A 20,932-nucleotide genomic window follows, 5' to 3' on the forward strand; every position below is an offset into this window, starting at 1 on the left:
TGCAGCTTGTTTAGAATTTCTCCCCTGCTGTGCATCAGGAAGGGGACCCGGATGCCACCAGATATACCGCCAGGTCCACTGTCTTGCTCGGGTGCCCGGAAACTGCAGAAGAGTTCTGGGGCCTCAAGGCTCTCCTGTCAGTGGAACTGCGTGTCCCAGAGCTCTCCGGGCTTAACAGGGACATTGCCAGAGTTTTTCCTTAGGGGTCATAACACATTGAGAATTAGCATTTTTAATTCTTTTTTTTTTGTTTTGTTTTGTTTCTTGAAACAGGGTCTCTCTATGTAGTTGAGACTGACCTGGAACCCATTAGGTAGCCGAGGCTGGTCTTGAACTCACAGCAATCCTCCTGCCTCAGCCACCTGAGTTCTGGGATTACAGGCATGTGCCACCACGCCCAGTTTAGCATTTTTAATTCTTAATGCCAAACTCTCTCTCTCTCTTTTTTTTTTTTTTTTTTTTTGCGGGGCTGAGGGGTGGGGGGGATTTTCAGTGCCTTAGGCTGAAGGAGGAGGTAGGTGGCAGCTCCTACATCCCTGTAAGTTCAGTTGACCAAGGGTACATTCATGGGGCAGGGTTGATCCACAAAGTGAAGAACCTCCCTATTGACGGTGGAGAGGCCATTTTCCACCTGCTGGCTGAGAGCCACTACTTTAGCCTTTCCTTCCGGTCTTATTGTATCTAGCCCTTGCAAGTTACACAGTCCAGTCAGGTCACCGGTGAGGAGGACAGGTCCAGAGGGGGAAGTGTTTTATCCTGAAGTCACAAGGTGTGTTGTCTGAACAGAGCTGAGACTTGCCCCTAGCTCTTTCCTATGACCTGTAAAGCTTTTTCCATTCTTTTCCCTGTTTTTTTTTTTTTTTTTTTTCCTTTGTTTGTTTTTAAGGCAAAGTCTTGCCATGTATTTCAGGCTGGCCTTGAACTCACAACAGCAATCCCCCTGCCTCAGCCTCCCCAGTACTGGGATTATGGGCATGTGCCACACTAGGCCATTCTTTTACTTTTGACTTACCAATATTCTCATCTTTTAGGAATATTTTTTCTTTTTTTTTTTTTTTTTTTTTTTTTTTTTTTTTTCCTTTGTTTGTTTTTAAGGCAAAGTCTTGCCATGTATTTCAGGCTGGCCACCTTAGGAATGTTTTATAAATAACATTTACCGTAGTTGGATTCTGAGCTGAGCTCTTGCTATGTTATACATGTTGGCCATAAAGGATTTTGGTTTTGGTTTTATTTGAGATGGCCATCGTTATCTTTTAACTGGGCATTTGGTCCACTTACATTTATTATAATAGAGGATGTATTTAAGTTTATATCTCCTACTTGTTTTTTTGTTTGGTTTGGTTTGGGGTTTTTGTTGTTTGGGATTGAACCCCAGGTCTCTACCACTGAGCTACATACACCCTCAGCCCCCACATCTCCCATACTGTCTTGTGCTTTTCTATTTGTCTCACATGTTTTTATTCTACCTCTCTCATTCTTTGCCTTCTTTTGGGTTGATTGAGGTTTTTTCTCATGCTATTATTCTCTTCATTACTTGCTGGGAGATTTTAAAATCTAATTTTTAAAATTGTCAGCATATTCTTTAATAGCCACAAAATGCTTGATTTATCAAAGTCTAAGTTTCATATCTGTATTTGTTTCCTGTAGAACACAAAGACTTTAATATTTTAATAACATTCACTCCCTCAGTTTGTATGTTATTATTGTCATATGTTTCTCTTTTTAAACTGAAGGTATTGTTTTATTTTGTACCCTTCTGAGACCTTTCACCTGGGCTCACTTTCTGCCTGGATTAATTCTGTTAGAACTTTCTATGCTGCGAGTCTGCTAGTGACAGACACATTTTTGTTTGTGTGAGAATGACTTTGTTTCAACCTCATTCATGGAAGATGTCTTCCCTGGTTTGGAATTCTAGGCCAACAGTTATTTTCTCAGTGCATGAAGAATATTATTCAAGTCATCCTTCCACTGACTTCTGGCTTCTGTTGTTTTCTTGGAAGTCAGCTGTGACATTCACCAAAGTGCCTCTGAAGCTAATCTGTGATTTTTCTCTGGCTTTTTTTTTTCTTGCAGTATTCAGGGTTGAACCCAAAGCTTTCACACTGGAGCTACATCTCCAGTGCTTTTTAAAATTTGTTTTGAGATAGGGTCTGGCTAAGTAGCCCAGGCTAGGCTCAAATTAGTGATGCTCCTGCCTCAGCCTCCCCTAGTCCTGGGATTAGGATTACAGGTATTTGGCACTATGTCTAGCTAACCCTGTTTAGTATCTTTTATTATGAACAATTCTGATTGTCACTTCAAATACCACCTTGACATAAGTCTCCTTCCCTTCTGCGACCTTAGTTAGAGCTTTGTCAGTGATTCTTACCAACTCCTAACGGCTATATATATATATTTTTTTCCTACCAATTGGTCTCTGTTGCAGTCTAGATAATTTCATCAACTCATTTATTCCTTCTTCAGGTGGGGCTAGTCTGTTGTTAAGCTTCTCAGTAAAGTTTTCAATTTTAGTGTAGTTTTCAACACTTTTTTCTTAATTTGCTTGGTATCTTTTTCTTTTTCTTGGTTTTTTTGTTGTTGTTGTTTGGTTTTGGGTTTTTTTTTTGTTTTTGTTTTGAGACAGAATCTCACTATGTAGTTCACACTGGCCTTGAACTCACTTTGTAGCCCAGGCTGGCCTCAAACTTGGAGCAACCCTCCTCCTCAGCCTCCTGAGTGCTGGGATTACAGGAGTGTGCCACTGTACTCGGCTTCCTTTATATATATATTTTTATGCCCTACAAATACTTTTAAACAATCCCCTATTTTTTTTAGATACAGTAAGCTTAGTTATTTCATATATTGCTTTTTATAATTCTGTTGTATATTCTTTTTATAATTCTGCATTTCTGGTGAATTTTGCCCATGCTTTGCATTTTCCTTTTGTGCTTAGTTATTTTTTACTGCGAGCTACTCATTTTTCCTGGGATTTTACTTGTGGAGATTCTTTGAAGTGTGTAACAAAGGCAGGTTCCTCCAGAGACACTTGGCATTTGCTTCCATTAAAATCATTCTAAATTAAATTCTCAGCTGGAGGTTTTGCGAATTCTGGGAAGATCCTCTTGAGGCCTGGCTCTTAGGTTCAATTCTCAGGAGAGTATTTTCCTTCCTTCAAATCATAAGAATGGTTTGAGGACATAGATTCTCCCTACGGCCCTCAGGGAAGAATTCCTCCATGCAGGAGTGCCAGGGTGAGTGTGTGTGTGTGTGTGTGCGCGCACGCGCGTGTGCCTGTGCTTCCCTTGCACCCAGGAGCAGTCTCCTGACCCTTTCACTCAATTCCCCCACCTGAGCTGACCAGAGCCTTGCTTCCTATTCACCATCTAGGCCTTGAGGTCTGGAAAACCTATTATTTTTTAGTAGTTCTCAGTAGAAAAGTCAACCCAAGTTCCCAGCCTGCTTCGCTGTTCAAGTAGGATCCTTTATGCCTTTCTTCCTATGCAGTTCTATCTTGGTCACTTCCTCTTCCTTCCCACAAAACATCGAACACCCACAGCTTAGAGGAGGAGAGGTTTATTTTGGTTCACCGTTTTTAGAGGTTTCAGTTGATAGTCAGCTGGTTCCACGTCAAGAAGGCACGGCAGAGAGGTACAGCAGAGGGAAGGCTACTTGTACAACGGCAGCCCGGAAGCAGAAAGCTCTCAGGGGCCAGGTACGGGGAGATAAACCCTCCCAGGTCATGCTGCCAGTGATGCAGCTTTTCAACAAGACCTCTCCTCCTGATGTCAAATTTACCTACAGCACCCGCTTTCACCTTTCAAGAACCCATGCCAGCGAGTGCTTGGGACTCTTGGGGGACATCTAGATACAAACAGCCACAACTTCTGTCTCTCATCTCGGAGTAAGAGTTTCTGAAAATCAGAGCCCTTTTTTGTTTTTGCTTTGGTACTGGGGACCGAATCTAGGGCCTTTGTACTGAGCTACATCTCTAACTCTTTTTTAATTTTTTGAGACCGGGCCTCACTAAAGTTTTTGGGACAGGCTGGCCCCAAACCTGCAATCTTCCTGCCTCTACCTCCCAGAGTGCTGGGACTGCAGATGTGTGCCATCACACCCCTCTGTCCCTGTGCATTTTATGTTATAATTGTCTTATATTTTCACTTTCCAGCAATTTCTAATTTTTCTAGAATGAATAAGTATTACATAAAAATTAATAAGATATGAATTGTTCCTAGAAAATTAATACATTCTGAAAGCACTGGCAGCTGTGGTGCCTCCCCCATCCCTGCCCTCCCTTGGTGTCCTTTTCTGGAGGGCTGCAGTGCCAGCCCTTTAGCCTACCCTAGAGGACTTGGCGCATTTGAAAGAGAATGTAGAAGGCAAAACTCAGGTGAGAACCGCAGCCATTCAGATTTAAAGGTCTGTGCGTTCCCATGCCCCACCCGCCCACCTTTTCTGTAGATAACTGGGAGTTGCCAACATCGCTGTGCTAGTTTGACTTCTCCCCAGGCACCTGGGGCAGGTAAGGCTCTCTGGCTGCCTGGCAGACCCCATGGGAAGGCTCAGGAAGGCGCCACCCTATGGAGACTGTTAAAGATGCTCTTTGTCTCTGGAGTCTGGCTGAAGACTTGTTCTTTCCCTGTACTTAGAGAGGCAGAGAGGAAGAAATAGCCCATGACTGGACTGAGTGATCGAGTTGGAGACTAAAATTCTTAAATGAAAAAGTCTTGTTTAGAATTTACCATAAGGAAGTCCTCATGTTGTATGCAGGATTGTATGGGCACAGTGGTGCTCCTAGAGGCTCAACATTCTGAAGTCTACAGCAGGAAGACTACATAAGCCCCAGGGCTCAAGGCCAGCCTGTGTAACATAGCAAGACCCGGGCTCAAGTAAAATAAAATGGAACTGTTGAGAAATATGCATTGTGGGGCCGGGGATTTAGCTCAGTGGTTCCACAGCCTGCCTTGCAAGCACAAGGTCCTGAGTTTGATCCCCAGTACCCTCCCCCAGCAAAATGCATTGTGTTGGATGGACATGATCAGTGCAGAGTATGCATGGATGTTGGAACTATCAGTGGATTCTGCAATTATTATAGTTATTATACTATAATTATATATAATAATTATATAATTATTATATTATAATATAGTTATATAACTATAATAAAAATTAAACATTCATTGAAATGTAATTTGCAATAGCAAAATTTTCAACTCATTTGAATTGGCTTTACCTACTTGGAATGTATTGCATCGGTTCAATAAATTATGATACATACTTCAGAGAGAGCTGGGCAGCCACTAAAAAACGATGTACAGAACCAAGCATGATGGTGCATGCCCATCCCCGCTTCTCAGGAGAATGAGGCAAGAGGATTGCTTGAATCCACAAATTTGATTATTTTGGTTTGTTTTTTGTTGTTGTTGTTGTTGTTGTTTTGCTTTTTTGAGACAGGGTCTCTCTATGTTTCTCAGGCTGGCCTTGAACTCACTAAGTAGCCCAGCCTGGCCTCTAATTCTTGATGATCCTCCTGTCTCAGCCTCCTGAGTGCTGGGATTACAGGCCTGTGCCACCATGCCCAACTGAACCCACATATCTGAGACCTGAGTGGGCAACATGGGGAGACCCTATCTCAAAGGAAGAACGTAACCTAGAAGAAAATGGGAAAAAAGATTGCGGTACATTAGGTGAAAAACATAAATTGATTCCATTTTGAAATATAAGAATAAAGGTGGTGCCCTAAGGGTTTTGGGGCACTGAGATCATCGAGTGTGATACTATAACAGTTGACCTGGGTATATGTTTTGTCAAACCCTATGGTATGTGCAGCGTGGAGAGTGAACCCTACTGTGAACATGAACTTGGGGTGACAGTGACTTGTCACTGTAACAAGCGTACCTCTCTGATGGGGGCCTTTAATAGTGGGGGAAGCTCTTTGTGTTCAGGGCACGGTGTAAGGAACTCTGTACAGTCTCCTCAGTTCTGCCGTGGACCTAAAGCTGCTCTTAAAATTAAAAAATTGAAAAAAATAAAAGGGAGGTTTATACCCAGTGTTAGCCATGATGATATTTAGTGGTATAATTGGGTAATATGTTCATCTATGTATATGCTTTTTCCAATGTTTTCCAGTTTTTCAGCCACTAACATCTGTCGTTTTTCTCCCTCCCCTCCCCGCTCCAGCATGGAGGATTGAACCCAGTGCCTTCACATTGAGCTGTATCCCCAGCCCTATTTTTAAATTTTTTATTCTGAGACAGTCTCACTAAGTTGCTCAGCCTAGGCTCAAACTTGAGAGCCTCCTGCCTCAGCTTCTCAGAGCGCTGGGATGACAGGCCTGCACCGCCACTCCTGGATGTTATTTTCACCAAAAAAAGATAGTTCCTTCCACCAGAAGCCCTGACTGCAGACCCCTCACCCCAGGTGTCCTCAGTGGTGACACTGCTTCCTTTCCTCTCCGAAAGGGCCACCTGAGCGAGGGGTATGGGCAGCTCTGCAGCGCCTACCTCAGACTGCTGAGAACGAAGATGGAGTACCACACCAAAGTGAGTCCCTGCCCCTGGGGTGTGCACCCCGCGTCCTAGCCCTGTGGGAAGCAACAGGGCAGTTAGGCCCTGGGGAGGCAGCAGGGAGACGAGGCTTTGACCTGCGTGTTCTGCGCCTTCTGGTGCCCTTTTACAATGGAGGACCCACATCCACCAGGTGGCCTTGGGGAAATGTCACCCATGCCCTCCACTGCTATCACAGCAGTTCTCGCGGCTTCGCTAGTGAGTGTCCATGGCACACCTGCTTTTAATCAGTACCTGACTAGGTCGGTATTTCTCCATCCCTAATGCAGGTGAACTTGGCAGGCACCAGAGGAGGCATAAGCTATGGAGCCAGAGCCTGCTCCGAGGACTTCACAGGGCCGTGGGGAGAGGGAGCTCGCCTGCAGTGGCCCGTAACAGTGCGAGGCCATGGGATCGGGAAGGGCTAGTTATCCTCTGTCAGACGTGTTTGGACGTCATCTCATCCCCAGCAGCTGTGTGGCAGAGGTGTCAGACCTAGCAAAATGCCCCCAGTCCCATCATGTGGCTGCTCAGTGGGGAAGCAGGCATTGGAACCCAGGCCTGTTGGACACCACAGATGTCCTGTGCCCATGGCTGCTCCTGCCCACCCTCTATATATCACTGAGTGGCACCAGGCCAGAACTAGACGGGCTCTGAAGAGAGGCCTTGCCCTGGCCTCTGAAGTCTTCTAGTTGGCCTGGGAGAGGGAACCAGGCTGGGTGAGCAATAGCAGGAGGTAGCACCGAATTGGGCGGGGCCTGTCTGGCCTGGGCCTGGGCCAGCACTGTCAGAGACGGCAACAGCTAAGCTCAGGCTGGGAGGGCAGTGGCTGTCTGTGCTGCATGGGCTGCATGGTGCTTTGTACCACAACACAGCCCTCCGGTTACTGCCGGTAAGGAATCTGGGCAGGCCTGAGTGGGGAGAACACAGGAGCAGAGGCTAAAGATGGAGAAGAGCAGGCCTGGGGGGGTCCCAGCCTGGGGTTCTGAGAGGACAGCACCGGTGTCCTGTCCCTTTGTGTCCTCTGTCTGCCCAGCTTCCAGCCACGATCAGGTGCCCAGTCCAGACTGACTAAGAGAAGGGGATGGGAGGTCCTGGGCAGAGAAGGAGGCTGGCCCTTCTTTGATAGCAGAGAGAGGTAGAGAAGGGGAGGTACTGGAAGCTGGGAAGTGAGTGGAAAGCAGGGGCTGAGGCCTCATGCCAAAGACGGCAGTGTGGGATGGGACACCAGTGTGAGAGTGAAGCTGTTACAGCGGCCAGGGGGGCGGGCGAGGGATCTGTAGCAAGGACTGTTAAAGGGCACCATTACAGACTGCACGTTGAGATCCCAACCCCTAGTACTGCGAGGTCAGGGGCTATAGGCCGTGCGGGTAGAGCATCTCTCCCTCCACCTCATGATGGGCAAACCAGAATATAGCCCTCTCCAGGAACCAGATTTACCAGCGCCTTGACCTTGGGCCTCCAGAGCTATGAGAAATCAATGCCTGTGTTCAGCCCAAATGGACAGAGATGGATGCTAAGGCCAGAGAGCGTGGATGAATAGTGACACTAGCTGTGAGGCCTTCTGTGGGGACATTTGGCAGCTGGTCCTAGGTGCAGAGTGTGATGAGCATCCAGGCCCAACAGGGTTTAGTGGCAGTATGACAGAAAGGTGGCAGCTTCCAGGCCGCCAGTCCTGATGTCTTGAGGGAGCAAGGAAGCGACCGGGAGGGGCCGAGGAGGTTGGGAGAGAGACCGGAAGATGAGGCCCAGATGTTGCAGCAGCAGAACGAGGAACTGTGGTGAAGATGTCTCCAGAGGGACGGGTCCAGGTGATAGTAGGATCCCAAATGGGTGTCAGTAAGTAACCGAAGGTCCTAGAGTTGTGGAGGCAAAGGTTGTAACCACAGAGTGCCGCAAAGGAAGCCTGTGGCCTGGATGCCAGGGACTTGGGTGAATACGGGGTAATGACCAGAAAGTGAGCCATGTCTGTGGGATGGAGAAACATGGGGACCCAGGAAGAATGCCAGGCACACCCCTGGCCTTGGTAGGCAGGGCGGTGGAGGATGAACAGCCACCCCTGTAAAATGCCCCTGCCCTCTTCTATGGGACAGAGGTGAGGCCAGAGACTTCCCTGAAATCCTGGGACGGCAGCAGGTTGGGGAAAAGCTGGTCACCTGGAGAGCCCTGTGTGTGGGCACCTGACACCCAGGATGGGGCCGCATGAAAGTGCCCGAGGCTGCGGACTTCCTGCTGGGGGATGGAATATTATGGCCACAGTCCCGGGATGCAGGGGAAAGTGGGAGCCAGAATTGTGTCCCTGCTGCTCCCTGAGGCCTGGGCCTTCCCTGCCCAGGAGCAGCTGCCAGCTGGGACTTTCTGGTAGGAGGATGGAGGAGAGGACTCCCAAACTATGGAGCTCCAGTTGTACACTTCCAAAAGATAGAACTGGGGTCAAGGAGGAGACAGAGGCAAACTGTCAAAATAATTGAAAGTTGTGTGTGTGTGTGTGTGTGTGTGTGTGTGTTTAGTGCCTGGGATGGAACCCAGGACCTCAAACATGCTGAGCAAGCACTCTGCCACAGAGCTACACTCCCAGCCTCCAGGGCACGGTTTTAAGGCCCAGCTGGCTTCAGGTGCCGACATATCTTTGTGTGCCTTACATAGGCAGGTGAACTCATAACTGAAATCATATGGATTAAGTGCAGAGAAGTTGCCTTGCCCAGTGTACCCACTCCTACAGAAGCGTTGGATCTTGCTAAGCTCTCCCGAGGGAAATAATTCCTGGATCAATCCCACCCTCCCCAAGACAGGCCCTGGCATGTGTTTCTCACTCTCTGCCCCTTGCCTGCAGCTCTCAGCTCCTGTGACCCTTGCACTGTTTCCCTCTGCACCCAGAAGCCACCTGGGTTTTTTTTTACCCAGAGTGACTTAAATCCGTATTGCAGTTCCTGGCCAAGCTGACTCTCAACCGAGTCCCAAGATCCTCAGTTCCCAAGTGATAATAACTTCCGGCTTGTGGACTGCTGTGAGGAAGGGAAGAGGGTCCCTGGCAGGTACAGCGTCCCCTGCCACTTGCACCTCCCATCCCGGTCCTGTGTTGTTGCTCCCAAGCTTTGTGACCCTAGCTCCCACTCCTGCCTGCTCAGGGTCACCAAGTGGCTGATGAAAACCCACGGCAGTCTCCCCTAGAGTCTCAGATACAGCGGGTCTGCTGCGGGCCTGGGAATTTCCACTGCTAGCACATTCCCAGTTGGTCCTGGGACCACACTTGCAGAGCTTGAAGATATTCTGTGATTATTTCTCTCAACTTTTGGGATGCACTGTGTGATCTTCCCTGCCTTCTAATTTGTTTCACTAGTGATGTTTACAAAAGCTGAGAAGAGAATGGGTCTCCCTTTCTTGAACTCAGCAGCAGCTCCAAGAAAGGGCCAAGGACAGTGGGAAGTCAGGGTAGGAAGCGGAAGGGACCAAGGATGAATGGGTGTGCGCTGCTGTGTGATCAGTGGAGGGCTGGCAGGTGACCCCTGTCCCCCATTGTACTGTGGAGAGCGAGTGTGTGCAGGCTGTGAGGAGGAGCCCTCTCCTGGCCGGAAGGGGTGGCGCAGAGCAGGTATTCTTTGCTGTGAGGCAGTCATGGGGTGTGTGTGTGAGATCATGTGGGCCGACCCCACCTGCCCAAGAAGAGTAGATGCCTTTAGGTGTATCTGCCGCACACCCTTGGTGTAGACAGCTTGCAAAATTGGCTTTGTTGGGCTCCAAGGACCCTCCTCATGTGCCCTGTTCTTTTCTCTGCTCCCTTCCAGAATCCCAGGTTCCCAGGCAACCTTCAGATGAGTGATCGACAGCTGGACGAGGCTGGAGAAAGTGACGTTAACAACTTGTAAGCAGTGACTTACATGCTCTGGACCCAGTGAGGGAGAAACTTAGAGGGAGGGCCTGATGGCCAGGGCAGAGGCTGGATGGGAACAAAAGTCCCTAGGTGACGTGGGCATGGGCCACTTAGTGCAGATGCCACATCCAGAGCCTCTACCCGGCCACCTCACAGCCCAGGATCCCCTCTGTGTGATGATCCACTCCCAACCCAGCGCCGGCACCATCCTCCCTACCTTTGCCATGTCACAGTGGACTCTGTCCTTCTTGGTCTTCTAGTGGCCTTAACTCCCATGAGGTGGGGAGCGCTGGAGCTGGGAGGTGCATCTGCACACACGTACTTGTGCTCGTGTGTGTACATGAAGGGGGAGGGCAGGGCAGGTGAAAGGCAGGTGAGCAGCATGAACAAGGTCCTGCCTGTGATCACCAGCCACACACACCCAAACAGCTGCACCAGCCTTGGGCCGGGGGGAGGCCGTTGACGCTGTCTCTTCTCGGCTCCAGTTTCCAGCTCACAGTGGAGATGTTTGACTACCTGGAGTGTGAACTGAACCTCTTCCAAACTGGTGAGTCTTCCCTCCCATTGCCTGGTCCCCAGCTGGGTCCCCACCTGGCACAGCCGGCCCAGCCCTCACCCCGCTGCGGCTGTGCCTGTGAGAGTGAGGCTGTGCACACCTGTCTCTGCTGCCTTATCCTCGTGCCAGGAGAGGCAGCAGCTTGGCGTATTTTCAAAGCCGGTAGTTTCACAGCCGACAGGAAGGTCCTGCTGGCCTCCCTCCTGAGGCCCGGATCTCTGAGATCCCACAGATAGCTCTCACCTCTGACAGCTGCAGCCTGTGACCGCAGCCCTCCAACTTCAGGTTTCTGCTCAGAATGCGTGGCTTGTGTCTGCTGCTTAGTTGGCTGCTGGGTCCTCAGGTCGCCCATGGAGCCCTGCTGTGCTGGCAGGGGCAGCTTCCACCCTGCTGGGCTCCCTTCTGCTGAGGTTTCAGGTGCTTTGTGACACTTAGCAGCTAACACTTCCTGACCAGCCTCAGTCCCTCCCTTTTCTGCAGTGTCTCTTCCCCTTACCTCCCAGCCAGGCTCCGCTCCTTTCCCTGAGGAACATCGTGGCCCAAGTTCTAAGATTCGCGGTGTTTCTAGACAAGGGTCTGACTGGAAGAGAGTTGCACACTGTGAGCGTTCTTGCACATGCTGGGCAGCCTCTTGCTGTGTGCGTGGGTAGGGCCCACTCTTGGGCTTTGGCTCTCTTGTCCTAAGTTGCCATTTCCTTGAGTGTGTTTGGCCATGCGGCAAAAAGCCTCCTGTGAGTGTGTCCTATGGCTGCACTGGTTGAGGCCTGTGACAGCAAGTTCCATAATACTTGATCAATCCAGTTCAGCACAGAATGTGGGCAGAGGAACATCAGAAACAGTGGGAAATTGTGATTTGTGGGGAAAAGAAGGTAGCAGGCTGACAGTGTATTTGAGCAGGACCTTATATACAAGTACGCTGGGTTTGGTGGCTCACACCTGTAATCCCTATACTTAGGAGGCTGAGGCAGGAGGAATTCCATGAATTCAAGGCCAGCTGGGCTACATAAGCTGGTCTTGAACTACCTAGTGAGGCCCTGTGTAATAAATAAATAAATAAATAAATAAATATGCAAGAATCAAATACAGACGGTGTATGGAATGAGCTCAGTCCTTTGACATTCCTGGTCAGGTAAGAGAAGTGGTGTAGATTCTTCCATTGTTCTCTTTTTTATAACTATGTACTTTATACTTTTATTAGTGAGTATTAGTATACAGAATAATACAATTCATTTTGGTATACTGGCACATGCACATAACAAATTTTGCTTATTTTCATCCTCATTAATCTTCCCTCACCACAATCCCCTTTCTTCTTTCTACCTTAACAATTTTTTTTCTTTTTATTGAGTTTATTGGTACAATCTAGTATACAATACAGTTACACTCATTATTGGGATCCTGTACCTTTACATGATAGTCTTGATTCTCATTTTTTCCCCTTGTCCCTGCCCTCCCTTCACCCACTCCTCCCCTCCTCATTTGCAAACACTTTATTTCCATTTTTTCAATATCTCATATTTTTTCCTCTCCCTTATTACCTTTCCCCCACCCTTCCCACTTTCCATACACCTTTAGCCCTTTACTTCCTATTTCACATTATTAATTATCTCATTAGGATCCTTTGTACTATTATAGTTTTTCACACCAAAGAAACTATTCGGTATTTCAGTTAAAGAAATCTCTGTATGAACATTAAAAATAGGGAATCCTAAAATAAAACTAAAAAGGAGAAAAGGCAATAATGTAAGATTAAAATAATCTTTAATTCTGAAGATGAAAATGGTCCCTGAACATATTTAAATTGCTTCTTGCTCTTGTAGTCTTCTTTTTTTTCATTATTTAGAGAATACTTTATTACTTTCTGTAATCACACCCACATAGATATGACCTTACATATTTAATTGAGTGCATTACCCCTGTGCAAATGGAAAAAAAAATAAAATAAAAATTTTTAAAAAATTAACTTTTCTAGACCAATATGGCTGTCAATTTCTGTACAATGCCAACTCAACACAGTAAATTGGGATAACTTTTTCCAAAGTTGACAGCACAGTTAAAGTTTCCAAAAATTCAAATTATATATATGTGTGTGTGTGTGTGTGTATGCATATATATATATATATATATACACACATGCATATATATTTATATAAAAAGACCAATAATAGCCATATGTTATTCATCAATAGCAGCAACAGCTTTTCCAGGTTCTGCAGTCATCTGAACAAAATTATAGACATTCAGCACATTCCATTAAAAAAACAAAAACAAAAAAACAAAGAAAAGAATAATATCCAGAAAACAGCAAAGTTCTGTTGCTGTGGTGGTACCTGGCACCGTTTTTCTTGTTTGTTTGTTTTGTTTTTTAGCATCTTAATCATCATCTGGAAAGAGAACATTCTAGAGTAATATCATTAAAAATAGCTCTGATAAAGCATGGTCACTACTACGTATCATAAAGCAGATACAAGATATTTTACATTCACAGAGGTATGATACAGTACCGTCCTACATCAATAATACTAGAATCAGTTTTTGTTTGAAATTTGCTTTGTCTGCAAATAAGATTGCTACCCCTGCTTTTTTCTGGGTTCCTGTCACATGGAGAATTGTTTTCCATCCTTTCATTTTCAGTCTATGGGCTTCTTTTTGCAAGAGGTATGTTTCTTGTATACAACATATTGTTGGATTTTGCTTCTTATTCCATTCTGCCAATCTGTTTCTCTTGATTGGTGAGTTGAGGCCATTGACATTGCTGGTTATAACTGATATGTACTGACTTATTATTGTCCTGTTTTGGCCTTTGTTGACTCTTTTTACTTTTTACTTCTCCTTTTAGTTTCTTGCCTTGCCTGTTTGATTTGCTCTGTTGGGCCTCATGGTGTTGTTACCTTCGTTGTCTTTTTCTAGGATCTTGTTTAGAATTGCTTGTAGTGCTGGTTTGGTATTAGTGTAGTTTCTCAGGTGTTCTTTGTCTTGGAAGTATCTTAATTCCCCATCCATTTTGAAAGAAAGTTTTGCAGGATACATCAGTCTAGGTTGGAGGTTGTTCTCTTTTAGTACTTGAAATATCTCACTCCAGGCTCTCCTTGCCCTAAGGGTTTGTGTTGAAAAGTCTGCTTTGATTCTGATGGGCTTTCCTTTGCATGTGATTTGTGTCTTTTCTCTTACTGTTTGTAGTATTTTGTTCTTCTGTTGGGTTTCTGGGATCTTGATTATTATATGTCTAGGTGTAGATTTTTTTTTTATTGTGGCTAGTCACAATCTGCCTCACTTATCTGAATGTCAAATTCTTCCCCTCTGTTTGGGTAGTTTTCTGTCATTAATTCTGTGAACAGCTTAAGTCATTTGTATTTTTTCCTGCTACTTCATGGATTCCTATCAGTCTTATGTTATTCTTTGCATCATCTAAGAGTTGCTGGATTGATTTCTCATGATCTCCTACTGTTTTTAAGAGACCTCTCTTTTCACGGTCAATGACTGCAATCTTATCTTCTATATCTGAGATTCTATCTTCACATTCTTTTATTCTGTTGCGTACACTTTCAATGGAATGTTTAATCTCCTGGATATCTGTTTGAATCTGTTTTATGGATTCCATTTCTTTCCTATGTTGGACATTTATTGTTTCCATTTCTTTCTTATGCTGGGCCTTCATGGCTTCTATCGTCGTGCTGAGCTCATCTATTTTTTTGTCAGTTTCTGTTCTAGAGTCTCGAATCACAACTTTCATTTTGCTCACCATCTCTATGGTTATCTGGGAAATTATTTCTGTTTTGAGTTTTTCTAGAGCCTGACTGATCTGTTTTGTTACTTCCTGTGCTTTGAGTTCAGGGTGTCCTGGTGGTTCACTGTCAGCCTTTTCATCCTCATTTGCCCTACTATTTGCCATTGGTGAGCTGGAAGTCTGTCTTTGTGTCTTGCTTAAGTGTTTTCACATTTTTATTTTTGTTGTTGGACTGTCCTTGGTTTAATCTCTGGGTTATCACCCAAATCTTCCTGATATAGTTGCTTCTGAGTCTCTAACGACCCACAGACATTCTCATCTTCATAACATCAGAGAAAAAAGCTCATCGAATCAACCACAATCCTTTATTCCAACTGATACAATCAGCAACACATTATGATGAAGCACAACTTGGAAACTGACCACCTGTGGTAGTCACTAATCTATCACCCTTAAAACATTTGAGTTAAATTGAAATCAAGAAGCCATCCAGAACATGTCTGCAGTGAACTAACTTTTCAATATAATATATTTACCATTTAATGGCTCAGAGCTAGGATGCAAGACCCCTGATCTCAGTTAGCTGATGGCTGAACCCCATGACGCAGACTGACCTCGGGCTGCAAGGCCCAGATTGAGTTCCCCAACCTCCTGAACTGTTGAACTCCACACCGTTTTACTACAGGTTTCTCACACCCTTTCTTTAAAGATGTTCAAAGTTGGGAACTCAGAAAAATACCCTTTATGACAACCTCTGCCTCTGCAGAGTGGATCCAAAGACTGGCTCAATCAGAAGGTCTGTGAGTGTGTGTGGGGTTGGGGGGAAGTTATGGGGGTTCAGGGGTGCCCACGCAGCTACCTTCCTGGCGCTCCAGCAATGGCGGCTCTGGTGGGAGAAGGCATGGCTCTCCTTCCCGCAGTGGATTGGGGCCCAGGCTCCCATTGTTCTTTTTAATGTATTGGAAGTACTTCCATTAAAATATATGAGCAAAGGCCAAGGCTGGGGGGTGCACGCCTATAGTCCCAGCACTCAGAAAGCTGAGGCAGGAGGATTGCAAAGACTTCAAGGCCACCCTTGGCTATGTAGTGAATTCAAGGCCAGCCTGAACTACATAGCAAGACCCTGTGTCAAAAAGAAAGAAAGAAAGAAAAAAAATATACAAACAAAACTAGGCACAGTGGCACATACTTGAATCCTAGCACTTGAGAGGCTGAGACAGACGAATTGCAAGTTTGAGTCCCACATAGGTAACTGAGCAAGACCTTGTCTCAAAATACTATAAGAGAATAAAAAGAGTAGGTATGTAGCTCAGCACCAAGGCCCTAGGTTCAATCCCCAATACCTCCCCAAAAAAACATGAACAAAGGCTAGGAATATAGCGTGGCCATAGGTGGGCCGCTTGACTTACAATGAATGGACTTAGGGTTTTCCAGCTTTTGAGATGGTACAAAGCACACCTAGGCAATCACCCTGTTTGCAGTTTCTATTCTCAGTGTTGAGTGAAGTACACAAGCTAGTCAGCATTTTATATAAAACGGGCTTTGGTTGGATGATTTTGCCCAAGTAGACTAATATGAAAGTGACCCACACACTCAAGGTAGACCTGGCTGAGCTGAGACCCAGAGGTTACATGTATTAAGTGCCTGTTTTTATCACTATATTTTATTTTTGATGGAGTTAGTGAGACACAACCCCATCCTAAATTGAGCAACATCTGTATTTTAAGTTGATTACAATGAAATCACTCATAAAAGAAAAATATTAGCTGGGCACAGTGGCACACGCCTGTAATCCCCACTACTCAGGAGGCTACGGCAGGAGGATTGTAAGTGCAGCCTGGGAAACTTAGCAAGTCTTCATCTCAGAATAAAAATAAAAATCACTGTGGGTGCAGCTCGGTGTTAGAACACTTGCCTAGCATGTGTGAGGCCCTGAATTCAATCCCAGTACCAGGGGTGGGGAAAAGTCAGGTCATCAGTTGCACCAGCCATATTTCTGGCGGGCACATACCAAGAACATTTCCATCGTCACAGGAATCCGTCTGGCAGATTCTGATTTGTGCTAAAGCCTGACAGCCGCTGAGCTAGTGAAGTCTTCAGCCCTGGTTGCATATTAGAATCACCGCAGGGCCTTTGGCAAACTACCAAGGCCTCCACCCTACCCGGGCAATTCAAACACAGTGGAGGTACGAGAAGTCGCAGGTGGACATCAGGGGCTCTTCTGTGGTCCTAAGGAACCTCGAGGCCAGAAAGCTCTGCACAGCATTCTGCACTCCACACAACAATGACAACATTCTCACTGTTCTCACAAGAGTGACGTGCATGCTCCTGTGATCACAGGCCAGGAGAGACTGAGTGACTTGACAGCAGCACCCTGCTCTAGAGGGTTCCGGGTGCCGAGGGACATCCCTGGGAGGCTTTGGAAAAGCAGAGCAGCCAGGAGATGGAGCGGGCTGTGGTTCCTTGCCAGGTTGGAGCCTGAGGAAGCCAGGAGACACGAATGGCTGCCTCGCAGTGACAGCTGCTCTTAATTTGTCTTAGGAAGAAAAGCTGCCTTTTAATTAGAACTGTTTGGGATTTTTTTTTTTCAGCTGCCAGACTAACCCTGTTACCAGGATTCTCGCCGGCTGCGGAGGCAGAGTACATGGGCTTCCCTCCCGGCTGCTCTACCCTCAGGGGCCCTCAGGGAAAGTCGTGTCATTGCCTTCCGTGCACAGAGTCCATGGGAACAGTGGGCAGCTGGTACAAGGACAATCAGCCCAGCCGGGGCCAGGCATCTCTGGCGGGGGCTGAGTTTGGAGGAATTGCAGGAGCAGCAGGAGCGTAAAAAGCAGCATTTCTCCTGATGGCTCCCCCGGGGCCTGGCTCAGCCTTAGATCCCAGCGGGTCATCTCGCAAGCCCCTTTCCTTGGCCCTCATGGGCTCTCCAGCTGTCACCCAGCGCTCCTGTATGTGTCCCCACTTTGAGTGTCCCAAGACCCGAGTGGCAAGCCACCAGTTAGCCACGGCTGGGTTGACTGATTCTCTGATCAATGTCTGATGCTCTCCCCACATATGAACTACTACGTTTGGCAAATTTGGTGTTTCCAAAGATGAGGGGTTACCGTGCTTCCGTGCACGGACTCAAAATAGTCAAAGTGGACTCTGTTAGACCAGGCTCGGTCAGCAGGGCTCCGAGTCGCATAGCTTCTTCCCTCCCTGAAAGTTTGGCTGAAGGCTGTCCTTCAACAGTAATCCATCTCCCCTTTAGATCGGAAATGCTCAGTGGTGTGTTGGGTCCTAGGATGGAGACTAGGAAGCTTCTCAGAGATAGGAGGGAAGGAAATCTGCTGGAGTAGGCAAGCAAATCTCTTCTTCCCTGGGCGGTCGTGGGCTGTGCAGAGAGTAGAACCTTGCCCACCTGTTCTCGAAACACTGAGCTTCTGGCTTTGTGACTGCCTTCGAGTGACTTAGGTTCCATTTTTACCCCTGTATAGTGGGGATACGTTTCCTGTCTCTGGGGGTTGTAAGGGATCAATGACTTAGGCCAGGTAATGCACGCACAGGGTGTGTGCACCCGATGTACCCGGGCCCCACCTCTGCACAGCTCCCTATAACTGCCTTGTCCTATTGCTTTTCTCCCCGTTTCGTTTCCCAGTGTTCAACTCCTTGGACATGTCCCGTTCCGTGTCAGTGACGACAGCCGGGCAGTGCCGCCTCGCCCCGCTGATCCAGGTCATCCTGGACTGCAGCCATCTCTATGACTACACCGTCAAGCTTCTCTTCAAACTCCACTCCTGTGAGTATGCAGGCTGCAGCCTCTTCATGCGCCTTGGGCCTGGAGGTTGGTGGGGGGAGGTGTCCCTGGAGCAGTGCAGCCCCATTCAGGGCCCTGGGCTTTCTGCTTCGGATTCAAAAGGCCCTGGAGCTCCTGGCCATTGTGACAGCAGGACCCCAGCTTTGGTGTCTCCCGGGTGGACCTCTCTCCTCCTCCATGCAAAGGTCTGGTCTAGACTTACATGAGCTAAGGCAGCAAGCACTCTCCAAACCACCCTTTTATACAGATGGAATTTTATGCAGAAATAGAAAGTGTGGAGCTGCTCGAGTAAATGGAGGGCTGTCCTGTCTCTCTGCAGGTCCCTAATGATCGTATAGAGTTTTCTATAGTTTTCCATGCTTCCTGTTTACAATGATGTGTCTGAGCTAGACTCACTGCTTCAGGAAGTGTCTAGTAGGATCTGTGTATATGCACATGGCCATATAACTCTGATGAAAGTGGCACTTGGGCCTCACTCCATGGCGGCCACCATGAAGGGTGTATGCAGCAGAGATGTGCATGGTGTGTGATGGGAAACCAGGAAAAATCAAGACTGGAATGGATACAGCCAAGGGCTTAAAGCACAGGAGGGAAACGGTTGTGCTTTATGAGTGTGGGACGTGGGATCCTCCACAGCTGTGGTCACTGGCGAGTGGTGAACCTGGGTGTCCGAGCAGACAAGGGGAGCAGCAGCTGACAGATCCAGGGGAGTTTCAAGGCGGGAAGCTGGGGATTGGCCATTTAGTCAGGGCACCTGGAGGGAGTGGAGAGGGCTGGGCCAAATCCCAAGAGGAAGGAGGCCTTTCTACGATGCTTCATTGTAGCTGTTGCACAGACTGGCACTAGTTTCCTGCAAGGTGATGAGTTTTGAGAAGAGGCAAATAATTACTTGGATTTATAAGCCTTCCCTAAAAGCAGGGGAATCCATGAATCTCACACTGCCAGCCTCTGGACAGGGGACTGTGCGGCCGGGAGAGGGGAGGGAACACCAGCCAGTACAGGTTAAGTGTTCCTCATCCAAAAGGCTTGTGATACAGAGGGTTTCAGATTTTGGAATTTCTGAGTTCAGAATGTTTGCATAGACGTCTCCAGTTTATGTCCTTAATCCAAAAATCCAAAGGCTTAATAAGGTGTGGATTTCAGAGACAGGCACAGTGGTACACTCTTACAATGCCCTCTGGGAGGCTGAGGCAGGAGGACTGCGCATTTGAGACTAGGCTGATCAACTCTGCAAGACCCTGTCTAAAAATAAAAAGTCAAAAGGAGCTAGGGATGTAGTCAGTCCCCAGTATAGCAAAAATAAATGGATAAATAAAAGCAGAGTTGTGATCCACAGCTGACATACACAGACTGCCAGAATTAGGCGGGAAAGGGAGCTCGGTACTGACTGTAGCAGGGGCCAGCCCTGAGAGGCCAGTGCTTGTGCTGCATGACAGAGTTAGCTAACGACCACGTCCTGGAACCTGAAGCACCCGTCATACCCAGGAGAGGCCCCTGGGCTACCTACCCCCAGGCCCGAACCCATCTGTCCTGCATAATGTCGGGTCACCCCCACTTCTATGGCACAACCTCTACCCACTGGGCCAGAACGGCCCCTCCTCCAGCAGCACGCTGAAGCCGGATGATGGGCGCTTGAGTGTCCCCTGCTCTCGCCCCACACCCTGGGCTACCAGACCTCAGGGCAGCTCAGGCCCACGGCAGCTGGCCCCTCTCTGCAGCCCCACTTCCTCCCGTCTCACACCCTTTCCACTTCCTCCCAGGTCTCCCAGCTGACACCCTGCAAGGCCACCGGGACCGCTTCATGGAGCAGTTCACGAAGTAAGCGGCTCAAGTGATGGGAACGAGGGGGCAATGAAAACACATTGTAAAATCGGTTCATCCACACAAGGGTGTATGTCTTGAAACCCTGAGGGGTGGCAGTATCTATATTTTGAGGTGATAATACAATGAAAAATGGCTGGACAGCAGTAAACCTACCCAGTGGCCGGGAAGTTACTGGGTCTCTGCGAAATCCCGTTTAAGGTTGGAGGAGAGAGATGTCACCTGTCACACGTGACCTGCTTCGTATCAGGACATCCTCTTCTCTGTGTCCTTTTCCTGAATTCCCTGGTCTGATACCATTTGCAGGCCGACAGATCCTGAGTACGCATCTCCACCTTCTCAGTTCCAGTCTCACTTACCCATTTGGACGCCCGTACGCAAGATTTAAGTCCCAAACTGAACTCTAGGTTTCCCCAGTGAACCATTTTCCTCCTAGTCTTTTCTGTTTCCATAAACACAGCTGCCATCCGTTCAGGCCAGAGATCTAAGGCACCTGCCCCATGTCCAGTCTCTCCCCAGATTCTATCGATGCCCTAGAAGTACACATCTTGCTCTGTCCACATTTCCGTCATTCAGCTACCTTTCCTGCCCGCCAGGGCCTTCCAGTACTTTCTGCTCCCTCCTCTGCAGTGCTCTT

At 47.5% G+C, this 20,932-nt stretch overlaps 1 protein-coding gene across 2 annotated transcripts in view; it reads left to right on the forward strand.

Annotated features, from left to right (window-relative positions):
- Hip1 (huntingtin interacting protein 1) overlaps window positions 1–20,932 on the forward strand; it is an 83,918-nt gene that overhangs the window by 32,490 nt on the left and 30,496 nt on the right. For both annotated transcript variants that reach the window (XM_010618995.3, XM_010618994.3), the window contains exons 5-9: window positions 6,441–6,521; window positions 10,310–10,386; window positions 10,881–10,942; window positions 18,316–18,456; window positions 20,235–20,292. In XM_010618995.3, coding sequence (XP_010617297.1) covers window positions 6,441–6,521; window positions 10,310–10,386; window positions 10,881–10,942; window positions 18,316–18,456; window positions 20,235–20,292 — 419 coding nt within the window. The remainder of the gene's footprint in view (window positions 1–6,440; window positions 6,522–10,309; window positions 10,387–10,880; window positions 10,943–18,315; window positions 18,457–20,234; window positions 20,293–20,932) is intronic.

The sequence above is a fragment of the Fukomys damarensis genome, unplaced genomic scaffold, assembly GCF_012274545.1.
Source record: "Fukomys damarensis isolate Sample0158 unplaced genomic scaffold, DMR_v1.0_HiC HiC_scaffold_17, whole genome shotgun sequence".
Classification (NCBI taxonomy): Eukaryota; Metazoa; Chordata; class Mammalia; order Rodentia; family Bathyergidae; genus Fukomys; species Fukomys damarensis.